This window comes from Gambusia affinis, linkage group LG17 (genome assembly GCF_019740435.1).
Source record: "Gambusia affinis linkage group LG17, SWU_Gaff_1.0, whole genome shotgun sequence".
NCBI classification, from domain to species: domain Eukaryota; kingdom Metazoa; phylum Chordata; class Actinopteri; order Cyprinodontiformes; family Poeciliidae; genus Gambusia; species Gambusia affinis.
The window spans coordinates 8,203,794-8,222,136 of NC_057884.1; the positions used below are offsets into that span (position 1 = coordinate 8,203,794).

Below are 18,343 nucleotides of genomic sequence, written 5' to 3' on the forward strand. Positions count from 1 at the left end.
CTACAACCTTCAAGTTTGATGGCCTTTCTGCATTCCTGCCCCTCTCCTGTCACCTGCGCTCCGGGGGGGCAACAAATCAAGCCGCTAATGTTTTAGCAACTGAAGTCCGTTGTGAAAGACAAACCGCTGCTACTGAGACATGAAAACGTCCTTTATTTCTTAAACAATCGAACAATTTGGAAGGGAATTCACAGAAGGGTGAGGTCAAGCTGTGAGGCAACGATATTCTTTATCACATGTTAAAGAGCGTCCAATTAGAAGCTTAACAATATGCTCATAACGTTCCTGCAAAGACAGGACATAAGGATAAATCACATTAGAAAACTATTTATAAACTGTACCAATCACTAATGAATTCGTGGGGAGAATAACACACTGCATATAAAAGCAGGATTGGAAAACGAAGACAATCTAACATTAACAACAGATGAAGGGGAGTTAATCTGTACACAATAGTGGACTACAACATGCGCCCCCTGGTGGAAGAATATGAATTGTGCTTTTTTTTTGAACACCAAGCCGAAAGACTAAATATTGACTTTGGACCGACTGTTGGAGACCGTGTGGACCAAAGTCATTATAATTAACTAAAAGTAACGAAGTAACCAAAACTGAAATTGGGAAAACATTTTTGTTAACTGAAATAAATAAAAACGGTAATTAATTGGGGGGAATCTTAGCTAACAGGAACTACAGTGTGCATTTATAAAACTAACTAGAACATACTGAAATTGTAGATATAATATGTTTTGCTTCCGTGTTTATGAATCCCTTTATTAGCCTTTCAAGCAACACCCCCAAACACACACACACTCACAAGCAGTTCCCGGGAGCTATCAGCAAATTACAGCCCTTCAAATCTTTCCTGGTGGCAATTATGCGCTAGCCCATATAAAAAGACACCAGAGTCAGTCGGTTGATCAATAATAATTGAAGAATATTTTGAAAATAGTATCCTCTGTTGCATATTCATTACCCAAAGGATGAATATACAATCACAATATTCTATGTAGCCTAAGCTATAAAAAAATTAACCAAAGTATAAAAGAACAAACTATAATAACTAATAAAAAATAAACTAATTCTAATCAATATTTAACTAATAATAACAAATAAGAACAAGCAAACACACGTGAAAACTATTTAAAACTAGCTGAAGAAACAAAAAGGGGGGAAAAAAGGAACTGTTTTTCAAAATTATCTTTACAAAATAAAAATCTGAATATTGTGGTATGCATTTGTATTCAGGCTCCGTTGAAAAATACTTTGTAGAACCACTTTTTAATGCATTCTAGTTCTAACACCTGCGACAGACTGGCGACCTGTCCAGGGTGTACCCCGCCTCTCGCCCGGAACGCAGATAGGCACCAGCAACCCTCCCGACCCCATTAGGGACGAAGGGTGTATAGAAAATGGATGGGTGGATGGATAGTTCTAACACTTTCATATTATTATATGGATTTCTGGGTTTGGACTGAAGGTCACACACAACACGCTAATTCTGCTCTTCGGAAATAACAATTATGAAAATTTGAATGCGAGTGCGCATTAGGGCTCGCGCTGACCACAGGCGAGGTCTTCGCCGGGACGACGGCTGAACTCGAAGAGAGATTTAGGGCTCGAGCGACGGTGGTGTCAATATGAGCCCCGTGATTCAGCTGCGCCGTTTCCCCCAGTGGGACGAGATGAAACAAATCCTCGCCACAGTGCTCGTCTGCGGCTGAGCAGAGCACAGAGATTTACGGCGCTGGGGCAGACATCCGTCTCCCCTGCAGTGGTCATTGGCCCGAGACATCTACGGATTCCATCTAATGGAGTTAACCGTTTCTTCCAGTGCAGAGATGTAATGACGGCCTCTTAAGCTCAACTCCTGCCTCAGGCTTAGATGGTATGGAGGAACAGAGAGTAGGTTAGATACCTTCTATGATAAAGAATAATCTTAAGGTAGGTGAAAAAGTATCTTGCTGGATGCAAGGATCCACTTTTTTTTCACTTCCGATACCGATATCTGAGGTGTACCATCGGCCGATACCGATCCCATGCAGAAAAATGGAGCTAAATTTAATTTTTTTAAAACACAGACATAAATTAATTACAGATATATTTGATCACTCTGCACCAGTACAGCATACTAAAATACACCAATAGCGTCACAAGCTTGGTCAAACATGTAAAAACAACACAAATTTAATTTGTTGAGTTTGTCCAACTACACTGTAAAAAAAATCTGTTGTTTTTACAAAATAAACTGGCAGCTGTGGTTGCCAGAATAATTCAGTAGAAAACACAGTGAACATGTAAACTGTTTTACTGACCAAACAGTAATTACTACAGTTTTAAATTGTGAAATAAACAGATTGTCCCACAGTTTTGACAAATTTTAACTGTGATTTGAACAGGGTTATTTTGTTAATAAAACAGTTTTATCAAGTAATTTGAACCAACTTTTTCTGATGAATTATCATAATAATGCTGTTATTTTACACTTTTTTCCAGTAAGATTTACCCAGTTTTTGTTTGTTGTACAAAAAACTTCATTTAGTCCTACTGATAAAATACCTTTGAATAACAGATTAAAACTGTTAAAATGTCAATTTAAAACATTTTTTTATTACTTTCTGAAAAACTGAAATTTGCTTTAAATTTATTTTCTTTTTGCTAATAATTATATTTTTAAATATCCATAAGCATCAAATTTCAACAAACATTTCCCACTTAAAGGAAACTTTAAAACACAAGGAAGCCCAATATAAATTGTATCTATGATCTTAAAAAAATAAACATACACTTACATGCCTTTGAAATATTTATTTTCAATAAAGTTCTCATTTGTCTTTTCTGAACATCATGAAGCACATGAAGCAAATGCTCCTGCTGAATAGATATAAATTTCTTCAACCTTTTTAACTTTATCAGAAACAGTATGAGAACCAACTTTCACCCCCTTTTTTTGGAGGGGGGGCTTGAAGATTATAACATACAATAAATTTCTATTTCCAGTATACATTTTAATAATAATGTTTGTTTGCTTCAAAAGTTTTTCTTTTTTAGAAACAATTCTATTTTCAAATATCTATAAACATCAAATTTCAACAAACATTTACCAGGTAAATGCAAATTAAAAACACAAGGAAGCCCAATATAAACTGTATCTATAATGATAATTCAAATTTCTTTTTAGAAACAAATAAACATTGTGACCCCCACAAAGTGTGGCCACATTTGTTTGATTAAATTGTGATTTTGGTTATTTTGAAGTTTTGGAGCATTGTCACGCAGTAACACGGGTGCGCCGCTAGATGGCAGAAGCGGGCTCTTGCGGGACTGACGGTGCATCATGGACCTTACCAAGCTCCGCCCACAACCGACCCACGTGACCGCAAGTCTCACAAGCAAAGCCTCGTAGCGCATTGTTTCTATGTAAACATGACTCCATTAGTGCATCATTTCTACCGGATTTTCACAATATATCAGCTACTACAATGGACAGAGGAAATAACAAGTTCATGTCATCATCTGGGAGGAGGTTACTGGTTTCTCAGTCACAAGCTGGTTGCAAACCTGAGGCTAGCAGGTGTCAGTCGGTCAGTTATGGTAGATCTGAAATTTGGTTGATGACCTCAATATGAGAAGCTACAGACTGATATGAGGAACCAAAGAGCTCTGTAAAGGTAAAGAAGCCATTTGTTTGTTAAAATTTTATGAAATCTATTTGTTCTTTTTGATGTTTGTTATGAATGACATATAGTCACAAACGAACGAGGTAATTAGTTCAACGTTTAGAAACTACAGCGGCTGTAATGAGCCACAGCAAATGTAAACAAAGGTAAAATAACCCGAACAGGTGATCAACTCAAAACCATTCGTACCTTTTTAGTCTGTCTCTCTTTGTAGTTTAAGCACACTTGTTACCGTATCAACCGCCAGCGCCCCGCAAGACGAGCAAAGATTACGTTAAAAACATAACATCCAGTCCGTTACGATATCAAGTTTCCAGGCTTGATATTTATTTATGGATTATTAATCAGCGCTTCCCTGAACACAGCGATGGTTGATTGACCAGCTGTACTTTGTGCTAGAGTGGCTAACACGAGTAACAATTTAGTCCAAAGCCTTTTCTGCTAAAATAAAATCTTTAGTGTGTGTCAGATACAGTACACATTGTATATTGATCTGTTTAGCTAACGTAAGACTGTGTAGCAGACAGGCTTCAAGGTGTAGAAGTTGTATCAGAACTACTATTATGCTGTACTTAGCTAACGAAAAGCTCGTGTTTGTGAGACTGCCACCCACGTGACCACGTAGAATGAGCATCAGCCAATGAAAAGCGGCCCCTCTGGTAAGGTCCATTGCGGTGTCGAGGAAGCTCCCTTCCATTCGGATGAGAGCTACCAGCACAGCAACACCGTCTCCTGTGGCTCATTTGTTCTTTTCCTGTTAAAACAGGTTCGGGTCTAAACTGAAAACTGTTATGTAATAGACATAGTCGTTCCACTAAGTGTCGTGACGTTGGTCCCCTGTGTATTTGGTTTGTGTTATTTTATGTCGTCATTATGCGGTTTGCTAATAAGCTCTCGGTTAGCTGCTCGGAGTATTTCTTCAGATGGTACGCGAAGAATGCGTATGTTTTATATAGCCGTCTGTAATGTGCATTTATTTACAATTCCTGATATAGTAATAAGCTGGTGTTGTGTTATAGAGGAACTAGTGGAAGTGTGAATGTATAGTCACAATTTTGTTATAATCTGGATTAAATTCGGATGAGAGCTACCAGCACAGCAACACCGTCTCCTGTGGCTCATTTGTTCTTTTCCTGTTAAAACAGGTTATTTGCATCTGTTTGCCTGTCCCTCCACCCGAGACCTGCAACAACATTTTAATTGAAAACATATTTTCAATGAAATTATCATTTGTCCTTTCTGACATGGTGCAAAATTCAGCCACTGAACAAATTTAAATATATCTTTTCAACTTTTTTAACTTCAGCAGACACGGTGTGAGATGCAACATACATTTACAAATCTATTCAGCTCTGTTAAGATTAAACACTGTCTTGATAACTCACTGACTTTAGTCCTTTCTCAAACATCACGCCACTCATAATCCGAAAGTTCCTGGATCAAGGTGAGTACACGGGGGTTCACATGCAGTCTGGGTTTACGGGTTTCTTCCACCTTACTGCCCTTGTCTGGGTTGATTGAGAAGAAACACCTTAAAATAAAGAGGACAAACAGAAAATTACATCAAAATGTGCCTCACACAGAAATAAACATTTTATTCAAGATATAAAAGTGGTCAAGTCAAATTTAACTCCCTCCAATTTAAAAAAAAAAAAAAAAACTCATACCTCTGCAGAAACTCCAGTGTAGACGCCAGCCCCGATGGATAATGTATGTTAAAACAATAATAGCTCCCAAACATCATGCAGAGGGCAGAAATAAAACAGGAGATGTTGTTGTTTCCAATCTGTTGATCCACACTCAGCATGAATCGTTTAGCATGGAAGCAGGATTGACCTAAGGAGAAAGAACAAATAAATTTAGACTCCTGATACAACAAAATGACATTTATATAAAAAATAACTAATTAAGTGAAAAGTACGAAAAAAATATTAGTATAGTAGAAGGATAAGAAAAGAATTGAAAAAACAAACAATATTAAACAATATGCCAGATGGACAAAAGGGCAAAGAAAGGGGACAAGACAACAAAAAAGACAACAGGTCAAAGAAACTGGAAAAACAAAAATGAACTCACCACACACAATGATAGTGGGAGTCAAGGAGACATTCTCCATCTGTACTTCTTCAGCTAGGCATGTGTCCTCCACACAGAAGAACATTGCTTCTTCATTTTCATTGAAGTAGCAGAGAAGTAGGAGCATCAGCTCTTTAACATCTTCAGAGTAACCGTCCAGTTCTCCCTTTAACATCTTCAACTTTGTCTGAGCCTGGAAAAACCTTTTGTTTTTGTTCACACAAACAGTGTTCATGTAGCTCAGCAGTCTTTTCCCCTTCATATCCATGTTCTTCATGAAGGTTTCCTTCAATCCAAGTCCAGTAAGTCCCTTGTAGTGTACAGCCATCCCAATGTCATGAAATAAAACAGGCCAGGCTTCCAAGACATCTTGAATGCTTTTCCCCTGGTTAATATCTTTGCGCTGTGAGTAGAAAGTTGTCCTCAGTAATTGTTTCATCTCCTCAGGATTGGCCTCCTTCTGCAGAGACATCATCTTGAGCTTGTCCTTCTTCTGTTGCTGACTTTCAGCAGTTTCTCCAAGAGGAAGGAATTTTACATTCCAGTTGATACACCCATAGGTGTCCTGAATTGCAGCTCTCTGTTCCTGAGGAATTTCATTTGTGTCAGAGTTTTCAGAGCAGCGCTTTCGCTTTCTTATTTTAGGCATTGTAGATCGCTTCACGTTCTCAATTCGATATTGAAGTTGTTTGACGAGTGAATGATAGCCAGGGCCAATGACATCTCCATCGATAACATCTTGTAGAGATTTTGGATATTTTGCCACCATCTTCTTTGCAACCTCTGTAGAACTCCTTTTACCCAAGTAAGAACTTTTTCGCATCATTTCAGACACCACAATCCTGACCATCTCCTTCCTCATTTTTGGACTTGGCCGTTTACCTCTCTCTAATGCCTGCATCAGTTCTTCTGAGAACTTTTCCCATGGTATCTCAAAGGTGTCCATCCAGTCTGCTGCAGATGTCTGGTTGCTGCTGGAGGAGTTTGATGACACACTTAGCGGGGACAAAGACGGCTGTGATGGAGGAGTATCTGGTGATGCATTACTTGAGGACCTGCTGGTTTCAGGGGTCTGGCCTTCAAAAACAAAAAAACAAAAAAGTTATCAGAACAGAATATGAATATCAGTGTTTAATGATTGATTTTTGCTTTTCTAGAATTTTACTTACTTCTGAATTTCCAAGCAGCAAGTGCCTTTCTGGCTTGAATTGGTCTTAATGCTGACAGCAAGTCTTCCTCAACAATGAACTGGAAGTCATCATACGTTTCTACTCCAATTGACTGTAAAGTCTCTTCGAGAATGTCTTTTGAAGCCTCTGCAAGATCGGGCAACACTTCACTGATAGCGCTGCGTAAAAATGTTTGCTCAGCCATTTCTGGAATAAAATCAGACAAAATAATGGTAAAAAAACAAGATCATCGTAATATAACGTATTCAACTATGTACAAATTAAAGAGACTCACTTGGTGTCAAACAAAATATTGTGCCCGATTCACACTTTTTAGTCATGTACATCCTTAAATTTTTAGTCAAACTTCTCCCTGTTTTTTCTTTATTATTTTTGTTCACATCAACATATCTGTTTTAAGTGGACTTTCCATCATGGTATATAAAGACATTTTTATTTTGAAAACACACTGTGTTTCAGAGGAACAACTTGTTGTCCATTTAGAGGTCAAAGGGTAAAAGTCAACCAAGTCATTTATGTTAATACACAAAGTGCTTGAAGTCTGTTTTGTCAGTGAATGCAGATGGTAATCAGGATGATAGACAGCTGTTTGTACAGCTCTCAGTGGCCCATGATGACAAACAGAAAATAAATCTGAATCTCTTACACAATCACAGATTTTAGCAACAGCATCATCTGCAAGACACATGTCATCTTTTAAAAGCGACTTTAGTTTAGTCAAAGTGTTATCCATTCCCAGCTCATGCACATTTTGCATCTCTTCAACGATGTTCTGTATTGTGGAAGCTGGAAGAAGCAGCCATCCTTGAAGTTTCAAGTAGAAAAGACACAAGTTTCTGAGATAATCCTTGTTGAAATTTGGAGATAATTCGTGACTTTCATTAGTCAGAGCATCATTAAAGCTCTCAGAAGGCCCATCGTTTTCTGACAGACTAACGATATTACTTGTAGTTTCCTTGTACAAAACATCAATGTTATCCACAGACAAATCTCTGTTACGGGACATGTGAACTGTGAATGATGATTTGACGCTGAAAACTTTTTTGCAGGCTTTCACTGGACATGCTACAGGCCACCACTCCATTATATGCTCCTTTAAATGAGCAACCGGATTCTCTCGGTTACGTCTTGCGCACAAATGTGGAGCCATAAGCAGCAAAATGAGTAAGAAACAGATCAGATGTCTTTGGAAAGTTTCTTTATGAAGGGAAAAGGCCCAGAGAAGAGCACCACAATGGAGCACCCTGCCACATTATAACTATGAACTTCAGTATGCCCTATTTTAGTGCATAACTTAGCATAATTTTTCACATCTTTTGGAAATAAAAATGATTTCCGATTGTTTTCAGCTCCCTCGCTGCAAAAACACTAAATCTTACCAAGTAGTTTTAGTCTAGTTTATTGTGCAAACATCTTAGTACACTTAAGATAAGCCACAACTAACTCATGAGTAACTTTTCAGGAGGATATAGGAGCTTGTTTTAAGTCAGTGATTCCTTAATATTGATGAAAAAATACTAGTTCCATTGGCAGATTATTTCACTTATAACTGGGGAAAAAATGTTTTGTTTTAAGTATCATATTCTGTCAATCGAACTAATAATTCTTCAGCAATTTTAAGGAATTATTTACTTAAACAAGCTTCTATATCTTGCTTAAAAGTTGCTTATTGGTCAGTTTTTGTCTTCTTATTAAGTTATTTTCACTAGAAACTGTACAAAAAGAGGAAAAAAAATTGCTAAAATTTTGCCTTAAAAATTCAACTTTACTGATCCCAAAGGGAAATTAAATGTTGTTGTAACTCATATAGTTTTGGTAAATGATAACATTACCCAAACCACGAATTTCAGTAATTACCATTGGCCAGAAAGGGAGTCGAATTAGCGGCTTCCTTGGCATCATCTGGGTCAACAGGCCCGCCTGCTTTCCCCTTTTTCTGTTTTCGGGCGCAATGTTTCCTTTTCACCGTTGGTACCCTGCTGTGCCAGTCCATTGTCCTCAAGAGTCGCTGTCTCTCAAGTGCGTATTTTAGCCTTGGAGATATGTTACCAGCTCAACTGTCTCCAATAGCCATCAGATAAGCCGCGCTGCATTCAGCCATAAAGTTTGTTTTGATTCAAACTTCAGCAGTTTTCTAGTTGTTCTGCTGAGGTGGTGACATCAATTTGTGACATCACACGAAATGATGTCACAAAGAGTGATGCACTGGAGTGCATCAAAAAGCTGCACTCTTGAAATCTACCGTCATAACCATTTCAGACGAGAGCGAGAGGAAATAGAAGGATTGTCTCGAACTAAAGATTGAAACGGAAAGCTTTTCAAGTCAACTCTTAACAAACCAATAAAGAAAAACATTTAGAAGTTTTTGGAATTGTCAAGAAAAAAAACAACAAACAATGAGTGAAAGCGGTATGCCGTCGACTTCTGCTTGTGAACAACAAGCCTTAGAAAGAGAGACCCTAAAGCTCCAACGGATCCTGAAAGAAGTCAATAGGATGTCAATAGAGAGACAGACTCTAATAAAATCAAATGAGGAGTTGAGGATCCAACTTACAAACATACAAAAAGCCACGGTTGAGAAAGACATGCTGCTTAGCGAGAAAGAGGAGGACTTTAAAAAGGTGTTCGACCTCAACAAAATTTTAAAAGAGGAAAACAACAAACTGGAGCAGAAAACTACCGACTTGGGCCAGAAAAACACTGCCCTGGAGATTGAAAAAACTGCCCTGGAGAAGGAAAAAACTGCTGTAGGGCAGAAAAGCACCACCCTTGAACAAGTAAACGCTGCTCTGGAAAACGAAAAGACCAATCTGGAACAGAAAATCGCCACCCTGAAGCAGAAGAATAGTGCCTTGGAGAGAAAAAACACTGCCCTGGGTCAAAAAAGCACCACCCTGGAGCAAATAATCACCACGCTGAAGGAGGAAAACACCGCCCTTCTGGAAAACACTGCCCCAGAGAAGGACAAGACCACCCTGGAGAAATAGGGTGTTTTTCCTTCCTCAGAAAAGGAAAAAAATACCCTGACGCAGAAAAACAGCACCCTGGAGACAGAAAAAACTGCTCTGAAGCAGAAAATCACTGCCTTGGAAATGGAAAAAAATACCCTGGAGCAGGAAAAAACTGCCTTAGAGCAAAAGAATAGTGCCCTGGAGGAGGAAAACACCACACTGGAGGATAAAATTACTGCCTTAGAAATGGAAAACCATACTCTGGAGAATAAAAAAAATTATATAAAACATAAAAATATCACCCTTGAGCAAGTAAAGTTCGGCCTGGAGAAGGAAAACCTCGCCCTAATGGATGAAAACAACACCTTGGAGAAGAGAATGGCCACCCGGAAGGAGGAATGTAACGAACTGTTGGAGAACAACGCCACCTTGGAGCAGGAAATATGTGACTTAGAGAAAAGAATTGAAGCCCTGGAGCAGGAAAACTCCAGACAGTGGCACAAAAACACCTCTCTGGAGCAGGAAAAAACTGCTCTGGAACAGAAAACCACCACAATGGAGCAAATTACCACTGCCTTGGAGCAGAAAATCGCCGCCCTGGGTCAGAAAAACACTGAACTGGAGCACGAAAACACTGCCCTTCAGGGTCTGAAAAACGATTCCCTGGAGAAGGAAATGACCAACCTGGAGCAGAAAATCACTGCCTTAGAAAAGGAGAGAAATACACTGGAGCAGGAAAAAACTGCCTTAAAGCAAAAGAATAGTGCCCTGGAGCAGAAAAACACCACGCTGGAGCAGGAAAACACCACACTGGAGCAGAAAATCACTTCCTTAGAAGAGGAAATCAATACTCTGGGGCATAAAAAAAATTATATAAAACATAAAAATATCATCCTTGAGCAAGCAAAGTTCGGCCTGGAGAAGGAAAACTACGCCCTGATGGATGAAAACAAGACCTTGGAGAAGAGAATGGCCAAGGAAGGAATGTACCGCACTGTTGGAGAACAACGCCACCTTGGAGCAGGAAATATGTGACTTAGAGAAAAGAATTGAAGCCCTGGAGCAGGAAAACTCCAGACAGTGGCACAAAAACACCACTCTGGAGCAGGAAAAAACTGCTCTGGAACAGAAAACCACCACAATGGAGCAAATTACCACTGCCTTGGAGCAGAAAATCGCCGCCCTGGGTCAGAAAAACACTGAACTGGAGCAGGAAAACACTGCCCTTCAGGGTCTGAAAAACACTTCCCTGGAGAAGGAAATGACCACCCTGGAGCAGAAAATCACTGCCTTAGAAAAGGAGAGAAATACACTGGAGCAGGAAAACAATAAACTTGAACAGGAAAAAACTGCTCTCGGACAGAAAAGCAACACCCTTGAGCAAGCAAACACCGCCCTGGAGAAGGAAAACACCGCCCTGAAGCAGGAAAACACTGCCCACGGTCAGAAAAACAACTCCTTGGAGCAGGAAAAAACTGCTCTAGGGCAGAGAAACACCACCCTGGAGCAGAGAAACACCGACATGGCACAGAAAATCACTGTCTTGGAAAAGGAAAGAATTACCCTGAAGCAGGAAATCTTTACTTTAAAGCAGGTAAACGACATCTTGGAAGAGGAAGGCAACTTTTTTGAGCGTGAAAAAATCTATTTTGAGGAGAAATACCTCTTTTTGGAGCAAATAAACGCGGCCCGGAAGCAGAAATGCGCTGCTCTGGAGCAAAAAAGCTCAGCATTGGAGAAAATAATCGACGCCTTGGAGCAGGAAAAGGCTGCCGTGGAGGAGAAAAGCGCTGCCTCGGAGCATATGCGCACTGTGCTGCAGCTTGAATTAGAAAATCTGAACCATTGTATGAGGAAAAAAATGGAACAGCTGAACCAGGAGACATCAGAAGAAGAAACCAAGGAAAACATCCAGCCAGTTTCAGAACAGCCACAAGAGCAGGCGCCTATATGTTAAACGTTCGTCGAGGCTGTATTGACACTCTCAGATACTGGACTGAAATATTCTACTTTTAAGTAAAGAAGTGTCATAAGGGCTCCAGGCTTCACACTTGATTATCGGTGGCAGTGGAATGGACAACAGGAGGACAACAGGACTGCGGTGTTGTTTCTTTGTTCTATTTAGGTTCCTTTAGTCTACTTACTCATTTGAGGTTGTATTTTGGTTATTTCCCCTTGTGTTCCTCCAGCAGTTGGAAAATAAGGGAATCTAAAATGATTGATTGTATATTGTAATTGTAAAGACATGCAATTTTACTGCGGGTGGGTGGGACAAATATGTCTAGAGAGACATATTTGGCCTGTCTCTCCAGGCCAAATATATTTATAAATAAAATATTTATATATAAATATTTTATTTATAAATAAATATATTTATAAATAAATATTTTATTTATAAATAAATAAAGAAGGTATCTATTTTAAATAAATATTTTTATTTATTTATAAATAAATTTTATTATTTATTTAAAATAAATAAATAAATACATTTATTTTATATAAATAAATTTGCTTATTTTACATAAATAAAATAAATTTATTTATTTAAATAAATAACCTTTTGGCGACCATAAATAAATTAATTAAATTAATTAATTAATGTAATTTATTATTTATTAATTGATAAATAAATAATAAATGTATTTATTTATAAATAAATAAAATAAATTTATTTATAAATAAATTTAAATATTTATTTAAAATAAATAAATTAATTAATAAAAAAAAAATCAACCAATCTCTTCTTTGGAGTGGATCCTGGAAACGTCTGCATTGATTTAAACTATCAATATTTGAAAACTTTCTATAGACTGTTTGATTACTTATTTAATTTTTAAAAGTATAATTTCTCCAAGTTAGTAGTTGTTAAGATTAGACAGTGACACTGTGTCATTTTAGGGCTCATGCAAACCGATTGTGGACTTTTTGGTGACCATGTTCATTTTATTCCTGGGTCAGCTGGACCACAGTGTTCCACTCGTTGGCATGCAGTTCTCCCTCTGTCTCTATAAATGGAAACAATGTCCTCGTTTGTGAACTGTCCATTCAAAAGGAAAGAGGAGGAGAAAAATGCTGATCGACTTACAATGCAATGTAGTTTGTTTGTTTTTAGTCTATGGTTATATCTGCTCAAGTTGTGGGCAAGTCCAGTGCAGATTGAATGACGTGACGTGGGAACATATGTAACGGGTACCGTAGTGACAGCACCGCTGTTGACAGATATACTCCTGAAGAACAGGAGAAAGACGAGGAAACGGCTTGTTCAGTTCAAGTGTCATGCAGCAATTTATTCAAGTTTTACATCCAAACATACTTGTTGTATTGAGTTTCTTTCTTTATAGTTTATATATTCAAAGTCCAACCTTTTTAATACATTTCAGTGTCCATAAGTGACAAAAACAAACATCTCTTAGGGACAAAACAAACATCTCTTTCCTAAACACATATCCACTCATTCTTCTTATTAGCTTCCTAAGCTATTTATCTCAAATGAAACGCATTAGACAGTGGTTACATTAACCAGCTACTTTTTAACTTAAGACAGTACTGCATTTGACCTTCAATAAACTAAAGTCCTTAATAAAACCAAACATCATTTTTAAAGTCACTTTTTTATCATCCTGAATCCTAATGGTAAAAGAACTATTTTAATACTGGTGGTGGGGACCTTACAAAAGCCAAAACAGAAAAATAGACATTAAGTTCTTCAGTTTCTAACGGTTATTCCACCATAAACTGAAGTGGGTGAAGCGCATGTATTAAACAGACTTGGCTAATGGCTAACGTTAGCATGTACACCGTGCGTAGTTACTTTCTTTAAACAAAACGACACAAAGTAAAAAATTGAATAACTAATATAGCTCATAACTATTCCAAATACGTTCACAAACATTCCAAATATGTTCCAACATGTCTAATTACTGGATTAAAAACCTATTTTCATATTTACCCACCTGAAGAACAGGAGAAAAACGAGGAAACGGCTTGTTCAGTTCAAGTGTCATGCAGCATGGAGGGAAAATACAAGCAGGACACTAAAACCGCCACCCGCCCCCTGCTGGCGTGGAGTAAATATTACAAAGCACATAAAAAAGAATAAAGGAAAACTCTTCTCCAAAATAAAGTACACAGCTTGTGTTAACAATTTCAAGTCATAAACACATATGTCACACTTTTGTGGTCGCCACACATACACTCACTACATGCTGTGATTTTTATTTGCTACCGCACCTATTCACGGATTTAATTTGTGCAACATAACTATCAAATCATTCAAAGAAAATCTGCCTATTTGCAGATACAGCATATCTAAAATATTAGAAAGAAAAGGCATCTTGGGAAACGGAAACACAAAGCTCCTTGACATTGTATTGGCTGGCACCTTTTGTTAAGCAGCCAATCCAGGAGCGCCATTCATTTTTCTTGGTGTTTATTGGATGTAACCCACTAATGAATTCGTGGGTTCGTCTCCAGCTGTTGTCAGCAGCTACAACCTTCAAGTTTGATGGCCTTTCTGCATTCCTGCCCCTCTCCTGTCACCTGCGCTCCGGGGGGGCAACAAATCAAGCCGCTAATGTTTTAGCAACTGAAGGCCGTTGTGAAAGACAAACCGCTGCTACTGAGACATGAAAACGTCCTTTATTTCTTAAACAATCGAACAATTTGGAAGGGAATTCACAGAAGGGTGAGGTCAAGCTGTGAGGCAACGATATTCTTTATCACATGTTAAAGAGCGTCCAATTAGAAGCCTAACAATATGCTCATAACGTTCCTGCAAAGACAGGACATAAAGATAAATCACATTAGAAAACTATTTATAAACTGTGCCAATCACTAATGAATTCGTGGGGAGAATAACACACTGCATATAAAAGCAGGATTGGAAAACGAAGACAATCTAACATTAACAACAGATGAAGGGGAGTTAATCTGTACACAATAGTGGACTACAACATGCGCCCCCTGGTGGAAGAATATGAATTGTGCTTTTTCTTTTAACACCAAGCCGAAAGACTAAATATTGACTTTGGACCGATTGTTGGAGACCGTGTGGACCAAAGTCATTATAGTTAACTAAAAGTAACGAAGTAACCAAAACTGAAATTGGGAAAACATTTTCGTTAACTGAAATAAATAAAAACGGTAATTAATTGGGGGGAATCTTAGCTAACAGGAACTACAGTGTGCATTTATAAAACTAACTAGAACATACTGAAATTGTAGATATAATATGTTTTGCTTCCGTGTTTATGAATCCCTTTATTAGCCTTTCAAGCAACACCCCCAAACACACACACACTCACAAGCAGTTCCCGGGAGCTATCAGCAAATTACAGCCCTTCAAATCTTTCCTGGTGGCAATTATGCACTAGCCCATAAAAAAAGACACCAGAGTCAGTCGGTTGATCAATAATAATTGAAGAATATTTTGAAAATAGTATCCTCTGTTGCATATTCATTACCCAAAGGATGAATATACAATCACAATATTCTATGTAGCCTAAGCTATAAAAAAATTAACCAAAGTATAAAAGAACAAACTATAATAACTAATAAAAAATAAACTAATTCTAATCAATATTTAACTAATAATAACAAATAAGAACAAGCAAACACACGTGAAAACTATTTAAAACTAGCTGAAGAAACAAAAAGGGGGAAAAAAAGGAACTGTTTTTCAAAATTATCTTTACAAAATAAAAATCTGAATATTGTGGTATGCATTTGTATTCAGGCTCCGTTGAAAAATACTTTGTAGAACCACTTTTTAATGCATTCTAGTTCTAACACCTGCGACAGACTGGCGACCTGTCCAGGGTGTACCCCGCCTCTCGCCCGGAACGCAGATAGGCACCAGCAACCCTCCCGACCCCATTAGGGACGAAGGGTGTATAGAAAATGGATGGGTGGATGGATAGTTCTAACACTTTCATATTATTATATGGATTTCTGGGTTTGGACTGAAGGTCACACACAACACGCTAATTCTGCTCTTCGGAAATAACAATTATGAAAATTTGAAGGCGAGTGCACATTAGGGCTCGCGCTGACCACAGGCGAGGTCTTCGCCGGGACGACGGCTGAACTCGAAGAGAGATTTAGGGCTCGAGCGACGGTGGTGTCAATATGAGCCCCGTGATTCAGCTGCGCCGTTTCCCCCAGTGGGACGAGATGAAACAAATCCGCCACAGTGCTCGTCTGCGGCTGAGCAGAGCACAGAGATTCTGGCGCTGGGGCAGACATCCGTCTCCCCTGCAGTGGTCATTGGCCCGAGACATCTACGGATTCCATCTAATGGAGTTAACCGTTTCTTCCAGTGCAGAGATGTAATGACGGCCTCTTAAGCTCAACTCCTGCCTCAGGCTTAGATGGTATGGAGGAACAGAGAGTAGGTTAGATACCTTCTATGATAAAGAATAATCTTAAGGTAGGTGAAAAAGTATCTTGCTGGATGCAAGGATCGGCCGATACCGATCCCATGCAGAAAAATGGAGCTAAATTTAATTTTTTTAAAACACAGACATAAATTAATTACAGATATATTTGATCACTCTGCACCAGTACAGCATACTAAAATACACCAATAGCGTCACAAGCTTGGTCAAACATGTAAAAACAACACAAATTTAATTTGTTGAGTTTGTCCAACTACACTGTAAAAAAAATCTGTTGTTTTTACAAAATAAACTGGCAGCTGTGGTTGCCAGAATAATTCAGTAGAAAACACAGTGAACATGTAAACTGTTTTACTGACCAAACAGTAATTACTACAGTTTTAAATTGTGAAATAAACAGATTGTCCCACAGTTTTGACAAATTTTAACTGTGATTTGAACAGGGTTATTTTGTTAATAAAACAGTTTTATCAAGTAATTTGAACCAACTTTTTCTGATGAATTATCATAATAATGCTGTTATTTTACACTTTTTTCCAGTAAGATTTACCCAGTTTTTGTTTGTTGTACAAAAAACTTCATTTAGTCCTACTGATAAAATACCTTTGAATAACAGATTAAAACTGTTAAAATGTCAATTTAAAACATTTTTTTTATACTTTCTGAAAAACTGAAATTTGCTTTAAATTTATTTTCTTTTTGCTAATAATTATATTTTTAAATATCCATAAGCATCAAATTTCAACAAACATTTCCCACTTAAAGGAAACTTTAAAACACAAGGAAGCCCAATATAAATTGTATCTATGATCTTAAAAAAATAAACATACACTTACATGCCTTTGAAATATTTATTTTCAATAAAGTTCTCATTTGTCTTTTCTGAACATCATGAAGCACATGAAGCAAATGCTCCTGCTGAATAGATATAAATTTCTTCAACCTTTTTAACTTTATCAGAAACAGTATGAGAACCAACTTTCACCCCCTTTTTTTGGAGGGGGGGCTTGAAGATTATAACATACAATAAATTTCTATTTCCAGTATACATTTTAATAATAATGTTTGTTTGCTTCAAAAGTTTTTCTTTTTTAGAAACAATTCTATTTTCAAATATCTATAAACATCAAATTTCAACAAACATTTACCAGGTAAATGCAAATTAAAAACACAAGGAAGCCCAATATAAACTGTATCTATAATGATAATTCAAATTTCTTTTTAGAAACAAATAAACATTGTGACCCCCTACAAAGTGTGGCCACATTTGTTTGATTAAATTGTGATTTTGGTTATTTTGAAGTTTTGGAGCATTGTCACGCAGTAACACGGGTGCGCCGCTAGATGGCAGAAGCGGGCTCTTGCGGGACTGACGGTGCATCATGGACCTTACCAAGCTCCGCCCACAACCGACCCACGTGACCGCAAGTCTCACAAGCAAAGCCTCGTAGCGCATTGTTTCTATGTAAACATGACTCCATTAGTGCATCATTTCTACCGGATTTTCACAATATATCAGCTACTACAATGGACAGAGGAAATAACAAGTTCATGTCATCATCTGGGAGGAGGTTACTGGTTTCTCAGTCACAAGCTGGTTGCAAACCTGAGGCTAGCAGGTGTCAGTCGGTCAGTTATGGTAGATCTGAAATTTGGTTGATGACCTCAATATGAGAAGCTACAGACTGATATGAGGAACCAAAGAGCTCTGTAAAGGTAAAGAAGCCATTTGTTTGTTAAAATTTTATGAAATCTATTTGTTCTTTTTGATGTTTGTTATGAATGACATATAGTCACAAACGAACGAGGTAATTAGTTCAACGTTTAGAAACTACAGCGGCTGTAATGAGCCACAGCAAATGTAAACAAAGGTAAAATAACCCGAACAGGTGATCAACTCAAAACCATTCGTACCTTTTTAGTCTGTCTCTCTTTGTAGTTTAAGCACACTTGTTACCGTATCAACCGCCAGCGCCTCAAGAAGACGAGCAAAGATTACGTTAAAAACATAACATCCAGTCCGTTACGATATCAAGTTTCCAGGCTTGATA

At 37.9% G+C, this 18,343-nt stretch overlaps 2 protein-coding genes across 2 annotated transcripts; one reads left to right on the forward strand and one right to left on the reverse strand.

The window, feature by feature from the left end:
* Nucleotides 1–4,291: 4,291 nt before the first annotated feature.
* On the reverse strand, nucleotides 4,292–7,190 carry LOC122846782. The gene is made up of 4 exons (XM_044143945.1): nucleotides 6,926–7,190; nucleotides 5,757–6,833; nucleotides 5,348–5,516; nucleotides 4,292–5,211 (listed from the first exon to the last, which is right to left on the reverse strand). The coding sequence occupies exons 1-4, from the start codon at nucleotides 7,128–7,130 to the stop codon at nucleotides 5,082–5,084; spliced, it is 1,581 nt and encodes a 526-aa protein (XP_043999880.1). The 5' UTR covers nucleotides 7,131–7,190; the 3' UTR covers nucleotides 4,292–5,081.
* Nucleotides 7,191–9,974: 2,784 nt separating this feature from the next.
* Nucleotides 9,975–11,854, forward strand: LOC122819445 (girdin-like). The gene is made up of 2 exons (XM_044096181.1): nucleotides 9,975–10,580; nucleotides 11,167–11,854. Exons 1-2 carry the CDS (start codon nucleotides 10,039–10,041, stop codon nucleotides 11,852–11,854), a joined length of 1,230 nt encoding a protein of 409 aa, XP_043952116.1. The 5' UTR covers nucleotides 9,975–10,038.
* The last annotated feature ends 6,489 nt before the right edge of the window (nucleotides 11,855–18,343 follow it).